We start from the raw sequence: 15,577 nt of genomic DNA, 5'->3' as shown, positions 1-15,577 counted from the left end.
TGATTGTCATTTGTACAGCAGAAGCGATCATTCCATGATGATTCCTTGTTTTGATGTCTACATAATTTTGGCAGGGTTGGCCTAGCGGGCACGGAAGCAGAACCGCAATCAAAAGCCAAGGTGCCACCGTCTCCACACCCTGCTCCCGGGGCACCGGTCATGGCTGCCCACTGCTCACCAAGGGTGATGGTTAAATACAGAGGACACATTTGTGGTGTCATCCTGTGGTGTACAGCAGTGTTTCACAATGACAATAACTTCACTTCCGGGGCAGTGGCCTAGTGGTTAAGGAAGCGGCCCTGTAATGAAAAGCCAAGGTCCTACTGAGCAAAGCACCGTGCCCACACACTGCCGGTCATGGCTGTCCACTGCTCACCAAGGGTGATGGTTAAAAGCACTTTCACTTTTTTCCTAAATAGAAGTAATATGAATTTAAATAAAGAACAACATGAGCAAAAAAAGAGTAAAACTGCAAGAAATATAGAAAGGATTGAAATGATGGACACAGAAATGAAATCTACTCCTTCCCTGTGCATGTGTGAGACATACACTATTACGTTCTGAGGTAAAACATTTATGCACATGTGTCCTGTTCTCTTGCACCTCTGGCTGCCAGCTCCAGCCCAGGTCTCATACTCAAGCCCACGTTCCACATCACCCCGGCCTACTGACATAACATTACGTGACATTTATGGGAATGTTTCAAAACACCGGCCTCTCGCTGCCATCATATTTACTGAAAGCAGGGGTTTAAATGCGTCAGTGGGGAATGAAACTCTCCGTCTGCTGAGAAGGAAAGGGAGAGGGAAAGTTACTGTACCTGGGCCTGCAGTTTATTGCAAATGAGTGCGACTGGTTGACTGACTGTGCTTGAAAAAACAAGCCTCGACAAAAACACATGTGCTGCTACAGTCTGGCGTGCTGAAAGGAATAACACAAAACACAAGATGCAGTGTAGTTTACCATCTAGGACAAAATTTCTAGAAATCAGTCCGCATTGATCAGACAATTATCCTCAAAGGAACCTGTCTCTTCCTCTTATGTCATAGTTTCATCTAAAGAGGAAAAATCTTCATTGAGTTTGCCAGTTTTGCATGCATAGATGGGTCAGCTCCAGCTGATCATTTGTTAAAACAATCTAGTAGACAATTGCAAGAAAAAGACTATCATTGCGCAACCTCCAATATTCAGGAAATATTTCTAGTAGTCAATGCTTCTTACAAAAAGTAATTTTCATAGACTGGTCAATAGGATTTAGTTCATTTTTCTTTTTTTTTCAGATAATTCAAGGCACTCTTAACAAAATTTAATAAAGTTAATAAGCTCACTTTTGTTAATGTTAACAATAATGTGTATTGTTTTACTACTGCTTAATAAGTAGACACAAATACTAAGACTATAAAATTGTCATTCAAACCGAATACACCATTATTAATCTTTTATCCTACAACAGGGGTTGGTTGTAAGCGGTTAACAAATTCTTTGCATTCTCATTGATATTGTTCTGTTTTGAAATTCAATTTTTTTTTCATTTTTAGAAATAATTAATGATATATTCTTCTCAATAATGAGATTTTAAAAGCAAATCTTTATTGTCCTTAGAGACAATTATGAAATAAGCTTAGAAATAAACTATGACTATGAGGTTTTTGAAACTGATTTAAATCATTTTTTTTGCATCTTCCTTGTATGTATACTGCTGCTTTATAATTAACATTCATACATCTCTTCATTACTGGCACTCAGATTACATAATAATTTTGAACTCTATTCCCATGACCATATTATACACAATAAATTGAAAAATGTTCTCATGGAATTTTGCAACTATCCACTCAAACAAATAGCAGTAAAATTCTATTTTCAACAACAAAAATGTGAAATGCAACTCTATACATGCTGTATGTTAGATATGCATGCATGATGTAATTAAGTAACATTTTTTTGTTCTATTCTCATTTCAAGTGAAACAAAATCCTCAATGGTGTAATAAGTATTTCTAATGCATTAACCTGTCTCTCCCTGGGGTGCAATGAAAAAGCATGTGTGCATTGAACAGCATGTTTATTGCATATGTCATTTCAACAAAATGTGTCCTCTGCATTTAACCCATTAGCAGTGGGCAGCCATGAAAGTTGCCCAGGTGAGCAGTGTGTGGGGATGTTACCTTGGTCAGGGACACCGCAGTGGAATCTTGGGACAGTTTGGGATTACCGACAAGGCCACCACTGCCCCAATGGTGAACTCTGAATGCTAATAAAGCCCCATTCCCTCAAATAAGCTTGAGTTGTCTGAGCAACTGGAAATACCCAGAGTTCTCCAACAATGGAAAAATGTAGCTTGGGATGGAACATTTGGCTGAACCAAAATAGAAGATCCACATTGAGACAGTGGAGAGATATTCAGTAAGAGAGCCCGTCAAATGGGTGTTGTTCCTCTCAATTCAAGATCAGGCAATTCACCCTGAGGATGCCACCTTATAGTAATCCACAGCCTCCTCTGGTGTACAGCTTGATTAAATTTGCAGTGAAAGGCCAATGTCAGACCACTGATATCCAGCTGGATAATAAACACTAGCCATTGTTTTGCTTTTGAATGTTCTTATAACTGAAAATAAATCAGAAAGAGTTCAATAACCTACATATTCAAAAGTAATCTGAATACATTTGAGAGACTTTAGAAAAGTCAACAGTACAGATGACAGTACCTGCTTTAACAGGCAGGGGTCATACTAATGCAATACCAGAAAAAAAAGCACATAAAGGACAGTATCTTGCACTATGCCGACAGGTTTGAGGTCCCTCTCAACACAAGGCCATGTGCACCGCTTCATCAGCTTAAACTAGAAATCAACAACTCATATCCGTCTGAAAACATCCCCTGTAGCTTTGAAAAGGCTCTCCTGAACCTACTGTTTCCAGACTCCAGCTGATGCTGACAGTGCGCAGAGGCTGAAGGGAGCAAAGCGTTTTTACTCCATCTAGATGATGTCTCCTGACCACCAAATGGCTTTGATAAGATCCACAGAATTCAGAACCTGCATGAAACTGTGGGCTGACTTCTGAATCTCATCTGCGGTGTTGCATATTTCAGTGGCATTTGTATGTTTCAAAGAAGAAGAAAAATCAATAGACACAAGGTTAAAGCAGCTGCAACACACACAAGCAAGTATAATAAGTAGTTTACATGATGTTTTCAAAAACGAGGTCTCATTCACCTGTGTGGACGCTTTGATTTGCTCCAATGAGCAGAAAAACTGTCTGTGTTCAGTCCACACTCACCTGCCGCTTTTCCTCCTCATTGGAGAAAAACTAAATCTGCTTTCAGACCAGATGCAGCATGCGCTGCACTTGCTGTGTGGTTCAGCACGAAACTCCCAGTAAGATGATAATGTCGTGTTTTGGGTCTCTGGATACTCAGAGACTGATAAGATTCCCACTTTGTGTGTGTAACAAAAACTAGCCCGCTTCGATTCAACTGGTCGGACAAAAATAAGTCATGATGTGCAGCGGGCAAAGTTAAACTTTGACCTCTGGCTCTAGAACAAGGCCGCCGGGTGAAACTCCCACCTAGAGCAGCACTGTACATAGATCAGGCTGACAGTCACTACAAGCACTACTTTTTAATGAAAAACTTTTATGCCTCCACCATAAAATCACCAAGCAACGTCACTGATTATGTCCTGCACTGCATCGATGCAGAATCTGCATTGCGATGCATCGACATTAAGACCCCTAGTCAATAAGCATGCATTGAACTAGAATGAGCACAGGTCTTCAATTCTCCATGAATTTTCAATGACATTATATTCTTTTCTTTGGTGAGCAGCAAGACAACCGCATAAGTGATGGTGATTGGCTAAGGTTGAGTTCAACTTCATGGTAAAAGCCAACCAGAGGGAAGGGGGGGACAGGCCTATACTCAAACAATGGCAATGGCGAGTTCAAAAGCAGCTTTTTTACAGTGGCAATACAAACATGACATTTCCCTTGTTGGAATTAAAGGTAATAACGCAAATATTAAATGTACATTATGCCCTGGAATTAACTCTTTATCCAAGTCGGAAATGAGCAATTCAAACCTGAAGAAGCTACTCTCATCGTCTCATGCTTCATAAAAACTAGCGGCCAAGAACGTGGGGGTTCTTGGCCCATCTGGGTTAGCAGCACAAACCCAGATGGGTTTGATCCATACTTGCTGGATATATTTTTTACATATTCGAACATTTTAAGTTACTTTTGTTGGTAACTAGTTCCGTTTATAATGCCGTAACATTTTGAAAGAATCGATACTATACATACATACACACATTCAGGTTTTTGTTTTTTTTTTCTCCTCTCTTTCTTAAACACACACACTAAAACATGGCCACAAAGCATGTCACAGCAGTGGTTCAGAGCGCATTGTCACTGCTGCTCTCTGATTGCCTTGGTCCCGGGTCAAGTGTCGTACTTCCTCCAGAGCCAAAGCCACGTCTACACCCCCTCCGTCCTACACTAAACGCTCGGGCTGTAATTAATCACAGCCCATTGAGCTGGGAGCCGATAGCAATCGATACATCCTATCCAATTGGAACCCTGCGCCATCACGCTCTCACGACGTTCGCTGGAGGAGCTGCCTGATTGGATTTCCCCGAGGGTTATAGTAACTAGAAATATTGCCTTGCAGCCTGGCACAAACGAGAGCAAATGCATTCCGGTGTGTCGCTGTGTGAGTTTACATGAGACTTCGAAATAATGCTGCGCAGACACACATCACCTCTATCAGTCGCGTGTAATGAAACGGCGGCCCGTTACAACATAGCACCGCGTGTTGCCAGGTGCTGAACTCCGAGGGCAACGCTGTTCTACCGCTTTCAATTCTTTCTGAGCTGAATTACTATTGATCTTGCTTTTTGCAAAAATTGATGGACGTGGGTAGGCCGTGGTGAATGCTAATGGCACAGGGGTGCATAAAAGGCCGGCAATCGCAACCAAGTGGAGGGATTGATTTTCTGGATGCAACATGCTTAAGTGTGTCTCATGAGCAAGGTCAGTTAGAAGTGTCAGTCTTCTGTGGAACCTAATTTATGTGTTTACATAGAGCTACATAATAAAATGTGCAGCCAGAGAGATAGAAGAGTGAGACACAGAGAGAGACAGAGAGAAAGAGAGAGAAAGAGAGAGAAAGCACAGAAAAGAAACACAGAAATCATCAGTGTGCAAGCTGAGAAAGTAAAAGTGAAGCTCAGTTGGAGGGATCTGTCATGCTGAGACGCAGTGCCTTGAGTGCATTCTGTGTGTGTGTGTGTGTGTGTGTGTGTGTGTGTGTGTGTGTGTGTGTGTGTGTGTGTGTGTGATAAACAGATTCTTCTAATTACTTCATAGCCTCTGGGACAACACGATCCCCAGTTTCTCTCACCCACACGGTCTCTTTTTATCTTATCTGTTCCTCTCTTTCTCTCCTAATTACAACAATATGTCACAACACTGAAGCATCAGCTTCCTGTGAACCTGGGGAAAAGGACTGAAGCACAGAACATACAACCACAACATGGCTGCCATCTCTGCCAGCACTTCTTCAGTTACAATGAAAATCAATTGCCTGATCAAGAGGATCTGAAATTTGTGTAAATGGTAGAAAACAATCACAAGAGAAAATTGGCTCTGAACTGACCACAGATCAGCGGAAACAACTCCCACTGGGAAAAATCAGAGCCTGGCTGCACATTTCCTCAGTTCAAAAGGGCGTAGGGACAGATAAACACAAAACCCTCTTCCCGTTCTCCCAAATGCCATCTTCTCTTGCCATACAATCTCACTCTTTAGTCACTTCCAAAACCTGAGTGTCATTGCAAAAGAACAGGGTTTTAAAAAAGTTGTACGGTGAACTCACTCTACTGGGGGGTTCAGGTCTTCCGCCTTTGTTTCAAAGAAGCGAAGCACTTCCTCACTTTGGGAAATCTGAGGTGGAAGTCTGACCAGTGCCTGAGAAAAAGAGACAGAGAGAGAGAAAGAGAGATTAACTCAACACTACTGCACTATATGCAGTCAACTAGTGCCTCGCAGACAGTTCAGCACAGACAGCAGATTAAGAAAGAAAGGAGGGCCGCTCCCCAGAGGCACCATTCTTTAAGGAAATAAAGCAATTAGGTCCTGGACTCTCTAACTACCACTCAAACAGGAAATGCAATGCAAACACATCCTCCGCTTGTGTGATTCAAAAACAAATGACTTCCTCTCAGGAGAAGCAATTGCTGGACAGGCTCATTAGCGTCTAGAAGTAAATTTTATTACTCGTTAATTATGGAGTGTGCTAAAGTATATAAATAAAACAGACCGACTTGTCTAAAAAGGCATGCGCTCACACATAATGGTACCTGGTTGAGAGTCTTGCTGTTTCCATGTCAGAATTACAGTCGTAAAAAGCTCTAGTCAAGCATTTGTTTTATCGTTATTGAAATGAATCGTGTAATCGAAGCATCGCGATGTGCGTAACATAATCGATCACATCTTAATGACGTTGCTTGGTGATTTTTCTGCCGGAGGTCTAAAAATTCTGGGTAAAAAGTAGCGCAGGTAGTGACTGTGGCGGCCTGATCTACAGAGTACAGCGCCTTGGCAAACAAGTGGGGCAATGGTGGCCTAGCGGTTAAGGAAGCAGCCCCGAAATCAGAAGCAAAGCACCGCCCCCACACACAAATGGGATGTTTAGTTTAATTTAGTTGAATTATAAAAAAAAAAATTAATCCTGTATAGACTACTGTTTTAAACACAATAACATCAGGGTTTTTACACTCTGTATTGTTGTTCACTGTTTAACATTTTTTACCTGAATTAATAATAACAATAATGGAAAGGTATTAGACATTAAAATAAATGATTGTTTTATAAATTAGGTATAGAGTTACATCCAATATACAATTACAAATGTTATTTAATTTCATCTTTACAATAGAGGCCTTGAACGGAATCTTTGTAATGTTCTCTTTCAAAGTGATTGCCTGTAACCTTTTTCAAAATAAAACGTCAAATTTCTATGCTGTGACTGAGTTGATAAAACACTGATAAACTAGCATTTACTTATTCACTGTATATTACAGTAGAATAATAATGTCAGTTCAATTCTTTACCTTTTGTCACTTCGGTGAAATTAGACATTTTGTTTTAAAAGTTACTAGTGGTTACAGGCAGCCATCTTTTTCTGAATTTTTCTGCTCATTGTAGCATACCAGACTTGTACTTGTAACTCTTGTATTTGAAAACATCATGTGACCATGTAGAAAATTAATTGCATGCATCGTGATGCATCGATATCGAGGCACTGATAATCGTAATCGAATTGTGCACTCAAATTGTGATACCAGTGAAGGTTCACACTCTAGTTATCATACAAAAATTTGCATTTGAGTGGACAGTCCCTACAATACACAGGCCAGAGAATTTCCCATCACATCCCTAAAACAAGATCTCTTCAAGCCGTTGTGGCCGCAGTTGCTCGGTGGCTGGATATAAAAATAAGCACAATTGTATTTTTTTTAGCTCTGTCACTTTACATTTTTTTCTGCAAAAACGGCAACACAACTTCCTGTCAGTGGCAGACATTGAGGTTCGTGAATGTTGTTGATGACATCATTTCCACAAATGCCTCCTTAACTTCTACAGGCCGCTCTCCTCCTAATTAGCATTTAAAGCTACAGACACCGAAGCGGCGTGTCCTGGGGAAATCTCATTGTGGGACTGGATCAAAGTGGCTGTAATTCTGCACCAAGGCTTGGGACCTTTAAGCTTGAAAAAATGAGGATTCATCTGTGCTGCTTTTAACCCATGAACCCATAAGAGCATGTGACACACTCCCATTTGTCAGATTTGACATGTTTTGAGGATCTAGAGTAAATCTGTTAGGGGCATGTGAGAAACATGACCCGTGAGTTCCAAACCTAACCTGTGTAATCAAAGATATATGTCTCTTTTACATAGCTTTTATAACTTAAAACTGTAAATTGTTGTTCACATACAAGATCCACACACACAACGGGTCAAACAGATGTGAACCATCAGCATGTGAGAGGCTATGAATCATGATGTCATGACATGGCTGAAGCCACACACACACACACACACACACAGAGGGAGAGAGGCAGTCACGAGTTCCAGTTCACGTAGAGCAGTGTGCTCACCCTGCAATAGTCATCAATGAAGCGCAGTCTCTTCATGGCCACGTCTCTCACATGACTCCGCCGGAACAGAATCTTACCTACACACACAAAAAAAGCCTCTATTATCACACCAAAAACAGACCAGAGAACAGATACTTACACTGGAATTAACCAAAGTATAACAGTGTCAAATGTATTCTGTCAAATGTAGACCTAAAACAGGATCAGCAATTTTCAGCCACACTGTCTGACCCATGTTCTCTTAAAATCACATAACATGTTGCATCGCAAAGAGCCACTTGCAGCATTTTTTTATTTTTTGGTATCACAAACGTTGAAATGTACATGTACACTTTACCCGACTCCTGCTGTTACTGCTGAGCTCTTGAACAACACACTTGATCTTGTGTCACTCGATAAATACAGAAATAAGTTTGATTATCAAATCATTAGCATTTAATAGTGTGTGCTCCAAACATGGGTGCTTGTCTTGAGAACTGCCACTAGGTGTCAGCACATCAGGAAGCCCTGGTCATTAAACCACGCTGGAGGGACCCTCTGAGGCGGAGAACCCTTTAGCGTGCCTCTGAGTCAGCCCTGGACTTATGGACTGAGAACTGAGCTCTGGATAAGGGTGTCTGATAAAGGACACCGACCCTAAATGTAAGATGGGTGAGTGGGGGACAGGTTCGGCTGAGCCACTGTCATTTGTAGACGGCATGAACTATGACGTGACTGGCAGACAGGCGAGTGGCAGCACCGCACTGCCTATGAGAGTCTGTAACTTTGGTAAAGTTCGTTTATCAGACTTTTACAAACAATGCAGAAATCAATGAGTTTCTGGGGGAGTCTTTCGGCGTGTGTGTCCATGTTTGATGGATTTGTAAACACACACCTCAATTTATTACCCTGACCAGCCGCTGGCAGACAGCGCATTCATCACGTGCTGCCACGAGAGCACAGGGAGTGAGGAGGAGGCGAAAACAAACACCACAAGAGATAAGAGCCGCAAAAGCACCAACAAGAAGACAGGAGCAGGAAAAAGATTCTTTGAGTGAGAAAGGCCGCGACAGCCAGTGAGGTGGCAAGGTGAGATTGGTGTTGTTTACTCTGCGCTGCCCAGCCTGTGCAGTTCAAACATGCAGGCAAACACACAAAAACCCAGATAAAACACACACAAACCACCACGCTTGCACACACGTCCACCTCAAATCCAGGCCGGGTTTTCAGTTACTGATTATGATTGGCCACAGAGGCCTCCACACATCTGGGATGTTGTGATGAAGTGTATATAGGCATGTAGTGTGTATGTATATTTGTAGTATTATATTTAATATTATATTACATGCCATCATATTGTCTCATTATATTAACTTTGAGTCTCCTGGGTGAAGAGTACCGATTACCGTGTTGGGTCGGGTGTTATATGACAGCACATCTGCACACTCAGCAGGCATAGGAGAGGACGGATAGTCTCTCGTTCCCTCCCCCATCTTCACCCCTCTCTCCTTCTCCAACCTGACAGCAGCTCAACCACACAATGCATTATTCATTCACCTCCCTCTTTAACATATGACGCTTTTTCTAGAAGGACTGAGAATGTTCATTTGGCTTTTCACTGTGTGTGTGTGTGTGTGTGTGTGTGTGTCTCACCTGGTAAAAATGGGATGATCCTCTTTTTGGGATCTTTTTGCCCTCCCTCAATTGGGAACTTGTCAAGAATCTGCATCTACAGAACAAAGTAGAAAGGAGAGAGTCAGAATTTGAAATGCACACGTCTAAATGTATAATACATTCTAATCATCCACAATACTTCAAGAGAGCAGCGAGTACAAGATCAGACAAGTTCACACCACTGTGACACACAAACTACACAGAAAACCAAAAAAGAAAAATTTAAACCAGAGTGACTTACATAGAATATCTCACAAAAGTGATTTTATCTTTCCTTGGGACAACACTGTAGATATGACACACTTATATAACGTAAAGTAGTCTATGTGCAGCTTTTATAACAGTGTAAATTTGCTGCCATCTCAAAATAACTAAACACACAGCCATTAATGTCTAAACCGCTGGAAACAAAATGTGTAAAATGTGCCAAATTAGCCATGTTCCCTCCCTGGTGTCATGTGACTGTTACAAAATCTCAGGGGTTAATGGGGAGTAGGTGTGTTAAGTCTTGTGGCAACCCAATTTAAACCCGAAACCCGACGATGCGGTCCAGTGCAGTCGGTGCTAGTAGCCTTGTAGTTCGGTGCTAGTAGCCTAGTGGGTAACACACTAACCTATGAACCAGAAGACCACAAAGTCACAGGTTCAAACCCGGCTTACTAGCATTGTGTCACTGAGCAAGACACTTTACCCTGGGTGTCTCCAGGGGGATTGTCCCTGTTACTACTGTGATGTTGTCATGGAGTGGAAGAGGATTCCAGTGGCGACCTGTGAAGCGCTTGTGAACGCCATGCTCAAGAGAGTTAAGACTGTGCTGGAAAATAATGGTGGTTGCACATAATATGGCACAATTTGGACATGTTCATGTAGGGGTGTACTCGTTTTTTGTTGCCAGTGTTTTAAACATTAATGGCTGTGTGTTTAATTATGTTGAGGGGACAGTAAATTCACATTTCACCTCCTATTATACCAGCTGTACACTTAACCTCACAAACCTCTACAAATCTCATGTATGAAGCCCGTAGAATCAACCTCAAGCAAGGAAAACCTGTGGCAGTTTTCCATTTTAAAAAATCTGAATAAAGCCCATGGTGCCATAATAAATCATGTGGTGGGACCTGAGGGATAGATGCAGTGGTGGGGTCCAGAGGTAAACAGATCTAGAATGTGTGTTTGCCAGCACTGGCAGATGATTTGTGTTTGTTTAATAATGAGCTTCTTATGAATGAATCAGGTGGTAGACACACAGACCAGGATAAACGAGAGGTGTGGGGGAGTAAATGACAGAAGAAGGTGGAGGGTGTAAGTAGCCTAGTGGGTAACACACTCGCCTATGAACCAGAAGACCCGGGTTCGAATCCCACTTACATTGTGTCCCTGAGCAAGACGCTTAACCCTAAATTGCTCCAGGGAGACTGTCCCTGTAACTACTGATTGTAAGTCGCACTGGATAAGGGCGTCTGATAAATGCTGTAAATGTAAATGTAAATGTAAGACAAATTCAATTTTGTTTTTGCAACATCTCATTCTAACTTTATTTTTTCATCTAGCAAATAATTTATTTAATATTTTAGTTTAACTTGATTCATGTTTGGTTCATCCTACATTGTGCCATGGCATGAACTACAGCAGCGTCCCTCAATTCAACAAACTTCAGTCAAGCAGAACTTGTGCTTTAAAATTGGATTTGCCATTGAAGAGATATTAGACTCAGAGGATAAATGACCTATTGATTTCTTGAAAAATTAGCAGGACACAACAGCAGTGGTGATTCAATACTGTTCAGCAGGTGAAGAATAAATGAAGAGAATAAATGAAATATTAAAGAAAAAAGCGAAAGCAGTATAAAGCATCCAATATATATAAATAATGAATAAGTACAATATTTAAAGTGGATATGCACTGCCTCCAGAATGGCATATTGACCCCATCCATATGAAGTCGGAGAAATTAACTTCTGTTCATATTGCAAAAGTCATGCTTTTTAAAAGGCATTGATGTGCTCACTGTGTACTTAGAATATTGGATATGACATACGCACACACACACACACACACACACACACAGTTGGTAGTCTTCATACATCAAACGTAAGACCAATTGGTGTCAACTCCAGAACTTGTTTCAGGGCTAGGAACAGGCCTGCTTAGGTACTAAGGAAAGTAAAGGTAGAGGTACAGAGTACAACATTTGTAGGTTGAGAGTACAAACATTTGTTTGAGGCAATCAATATATTTAAATTGCAAAATGTTAATATATGTCCAATATGTCTAAACAAACGAAACGCAACGCTAATCATCAAGGAAGTGTAAGGAGACAGGAAAAAAGCAACAATGAAATATAGACAGGACAAACAGGGAGCAGAAGTGTTGGGGATAGGAGAAGAAATACCATGTCTATATATCTGTGTTTGTGTGTGTGTGTGTGTGTGTGTGTGAGAGAGAGAGACAGAGAGACAGAAAGAGAGAGAGAGAGAGACAATGCCCACAAACAATACATCAGCAATAACCTACACAAGGCAGAGGACAAATGTGAATGAACAGTCTGGCTATATGCATGCATTTATCTATCCGTGTGTGTGTGTGTGTGTGTGTGCCCCTGTGACTAGCTCAGCAACAGGCTGTTTTTTTCTGCCCATTCCCTGGCCACTGTATAGGTCTCCTGTGGTTCCTACTATATCCCTCCGATTTCCCCTCCTCTGCCAGCTTAGCTGATACTGCAGCTGTCAGTAAACCCTCCCGTCCTTCTACGGCTCTGCCCTGGCCGGCCTTGGCTGAGAGTGCGCAGCTGTAATTGCAACATGAGCGTGTGTGTGTGTGTGTGTGTGTGTGTGTGTGTGTGTGTGTGAATGAAGCCAGCCTTTGCCAAGCTCAATCCACTGTTTATAATGGGCTATGGGAAGGCTGCCCACTCCCGCCTGCTCCAACTCGGGATCTGGGTCAAGGAAGGAGTGTTAAGAAGAAAGGAGGAACTGAAATGAGGAAAAGTGAGGGCCACTGGCCAACATTAACACAACTGCTCTCATTTTCCTCCACCTCCGATTACTATCACTCCTCTCACTCTTTTAAAAAGACATTTAAAGCAAATGCAGATTGAGAAGAACGAGGTTCAGGGCACCTGGAGAATTCTTCACGTCTCCATGGTAACTGAGAACAGAAAAGGAGTTTGGCCAGGCTCTCTGATTGGATGAACGGGCCTGCGTTGTACAAGGCCATACGGTTCTTTCTGATCTCCTCCTCTCCGTCTCTGTCTCCAACTCCCAGATCAACCCCAAAATGGGAAGAGAGTAGCACAACTCTGTGAAGATGCTTTTGTCAGAAGGCTGAAGGCCTTGAAACAGCTCATACAGCACATGGCATGTAGACTGACATTTGAATCTTTGCCGCACAAGAACGTCTACAGTCCTACGCCATCTTAAAAATAGACCCTCCATTTATGGGTTGGGAATAAGTGAATGCCAGTTCAAAAGAAGCAGTAGGGAAGCAGGGAAAGAGGTCTTCAAGTTTCACCTTTTTTCAGGATCATATGGACCTTCAGGACTCACCAGGTCAGCCTCAGCCCGGTGGAGCTAGAAGGTGAAAAGGAATTTGTGTGTGCGCTGTGTGGCAAGGCTCCATCAGGAAGCCCTCACTAGAGTAAGGTTAGGATATACAGGATTCTGTCATAGAGCTTCATGGAGGTCCTACATGCCTGGGAGGAAGGTTGGATAGACAGCATGTCAAATTAGCTCAGGTCATTTGTCTGGTCTGGTCTGGATGTAGAGGAGTTCAGGTTAGATGGCCACCTAGCAGTAAAGATAAAGTGTCCAAGTGTGTATATATTGTACAGTTTGGGTCAAATAAGGCCTTTAAAAATGTATCTGCATGTTTTCGGCTTCATGTGTGTCTCATGTTCACTCACTCAGAAGCTGCAAAACATTCCGCACACATTCCATGGTCCACAAAAACATGCAAAGGTTCCAGCCACTCCATCTGGCCCTGCTAATGATCACTAACAGTGCCAGTATTATGTCACTGGGGGCAAATTACTTCTGTTTATAAAGAGCTATGGGTTTCATGCATGCCAGATTTGCTGTTTTAACTCGTGACAGTGCAGAGAGAATAAAGAATTCTTGGAAACCAGATGCAACCAAAGCAACGCCGCAGTGCAAAGTGATTTATTTTATGCCCTCAATGTTAACATGTCTTCAAATGACACAATAACACAAACAGAATCAAAGACTTTCTCATTATAAGTCTCTTTGTGTAGACAATATGAGCTCTGTAAACACATTTCAGGATGCTACCCAGACACTCAAGAACTACTGATAAAGTTAGTGGCTAGAAAAGTGGGTAGCCAAGATTTTCAGTCTGCCTTTGGTAACTGGGCCCAAAATGTCACACACACCATTCCTTCCTGAGTTTGGAAGAGACGCTGAGATCCAAGGCACCGTGGCTTGCCGAGAGGACACCGCCAGCCCCCTTGTCCCTGGCCAGTGTTGGCTTCATGTTCCGCAGGGTGCATCACACAAGCCATAGCATGGGCCAAGCATGGGCTATTCTGGCCTCCAATGCTTGTCAATGTCTCTACCCATTAAAATACATAAACACTGGTGATATGATGAAAATATCCCGATGTCATGTAAAACCATGTCCGTCTGTCCAGGGTTTGCTGGAGCAGTCATAATTTGATTAGAGCAACTATGTTCAAGAAAAATGTATCAGGAGTCACCTGAGGGTTAAGGCATTATACTTTCCTCCACAAACTTAGAAGAGCAAGAGCACCAGCCCCCATCATGTACACATTCTACCGGGGAACCATCGAGAGCATCCTGTCTAGCTGCATCACTGTGTGGTTTGGAGCCTGCAATGCGTCCTGCCAAAAAACTCTCCAACGCATAGTCAGAGCAGCTGAGAGAATCATCGGTGTCCCTCTCCCCTCCCTCCAAGACATCTACAGCACACGCCTCACCAAGAAAGCCCTCGGCATAGCAGCTGATCCCACCCACCCAATGCAAACCTTCTTCAGCCTGCTGCCATCAGGGAGGAGACTGCGGAGTCTCCAGGCCAGGACCAGCAGACTGAAGGACAGCTTCACCCATCAGGCTGTCAGGAAACTCAACTCCCTCCCAGCTCTGCCCCCACTCCCCTCTTCAGCTCCACAAACTTTCTGAACCCTAACACACACAAACTGACCATGCACCAGTCACTCTGTGCAGCTCTGGTCTGCCAACTACCTCACTTGTCACTTTAAACTTACCTCTGTTGCACTACATGGTTTTGCACTCTCCACCATGTGCCCTTATTTGTATATGGTGTTTTTAAAATTGTATATTGTGTTTTTTTTCGGTTAACATAAAGCCGCGGTCTCAATTCTGTGTTCTTTGCATCTGATTTTGTGCACATACTCAAAAATTAACGGAACGTATACGGAGATGCAAGACCGGTTACATTTTATTGGGGCACTGTTGCCAGATCTGCACTCAACAGACCCCTGGTGGTAAGGAGTACACATTACAGATTATGACGCACAATAGTCCAATCCTTAACAACACAAATGTGTACAAATACACATTTATGGCTCACAGCAAGTATATTTCTGCATTTAGAGTAGTTTACAGCATTAAAATCTCATTAAAACTAGTATGATCTGGACTAGTATGAGCCACTGTGATCATTTGCAATTGGGTCATGCTCATTCGCACAATGCTGACATGGTGAGGGTACGTGTAATGCTGGCATGTTTGCCTTCAGTGCTGATTCATGTTGTGTCTGTAAGAGCACTGTG

At 42.4% G+C, this 15,577-nt stretch overlaps 1 protein-coding gene across 4 annotated transcripts in view; it reads right to left on the bottom strand.

Moving 5' to 3' along the window:
- Nucleotides 1-15,577, bottom strand: part of sh3pxd2aa (SH3 and PX domains 2Aa) — a 70,177-nt gene that overhangs the window by 34,637 nt on the left and 19,963 nt on the right. For all 4 annotated transcript variants that reach the window (XM_028971499.1, XM_028971501.1, XM_028971500.1 and 1 more), the window contains exons 3-5: nucleotides 9,791-9,866; nucleotides 8,159-8,235; nucleotides 5,875-5,966 (exon numbers count right to left, since the gene is read on the bottom strand). In XM_028971499.1, the coding sequence (XP_028827332.1) occupies nucleotides 5,875-5,966; nucleotides 8,159-8,235; nucleotides 9,791-9,866 (245 nt within the window). The remainder of the gene's footprint in view (nucleotides 1-5,874; nucleotides 5,967-8,158; nucleotides 8,236-9,790; nucleotides 9,867-15,577) is intronic.

The sequence above is a fragment of the Denticeps clupeoides genome, chromosome 3, assembly GCF_900700375.1.
Source record: "Denticeps clupeoides chromosome 3, fDenClu1.1, whole genome shotgun sequence".
NCBI lineage: Eukaryota > Metazoa > Chordata > Actinopteri > Clupeiformes > Denticipitidae > Denticeps > Denticeps clupeoides.
This window is presented reverse-complemented; position numbering and strand designations above follow the sequence as displayed.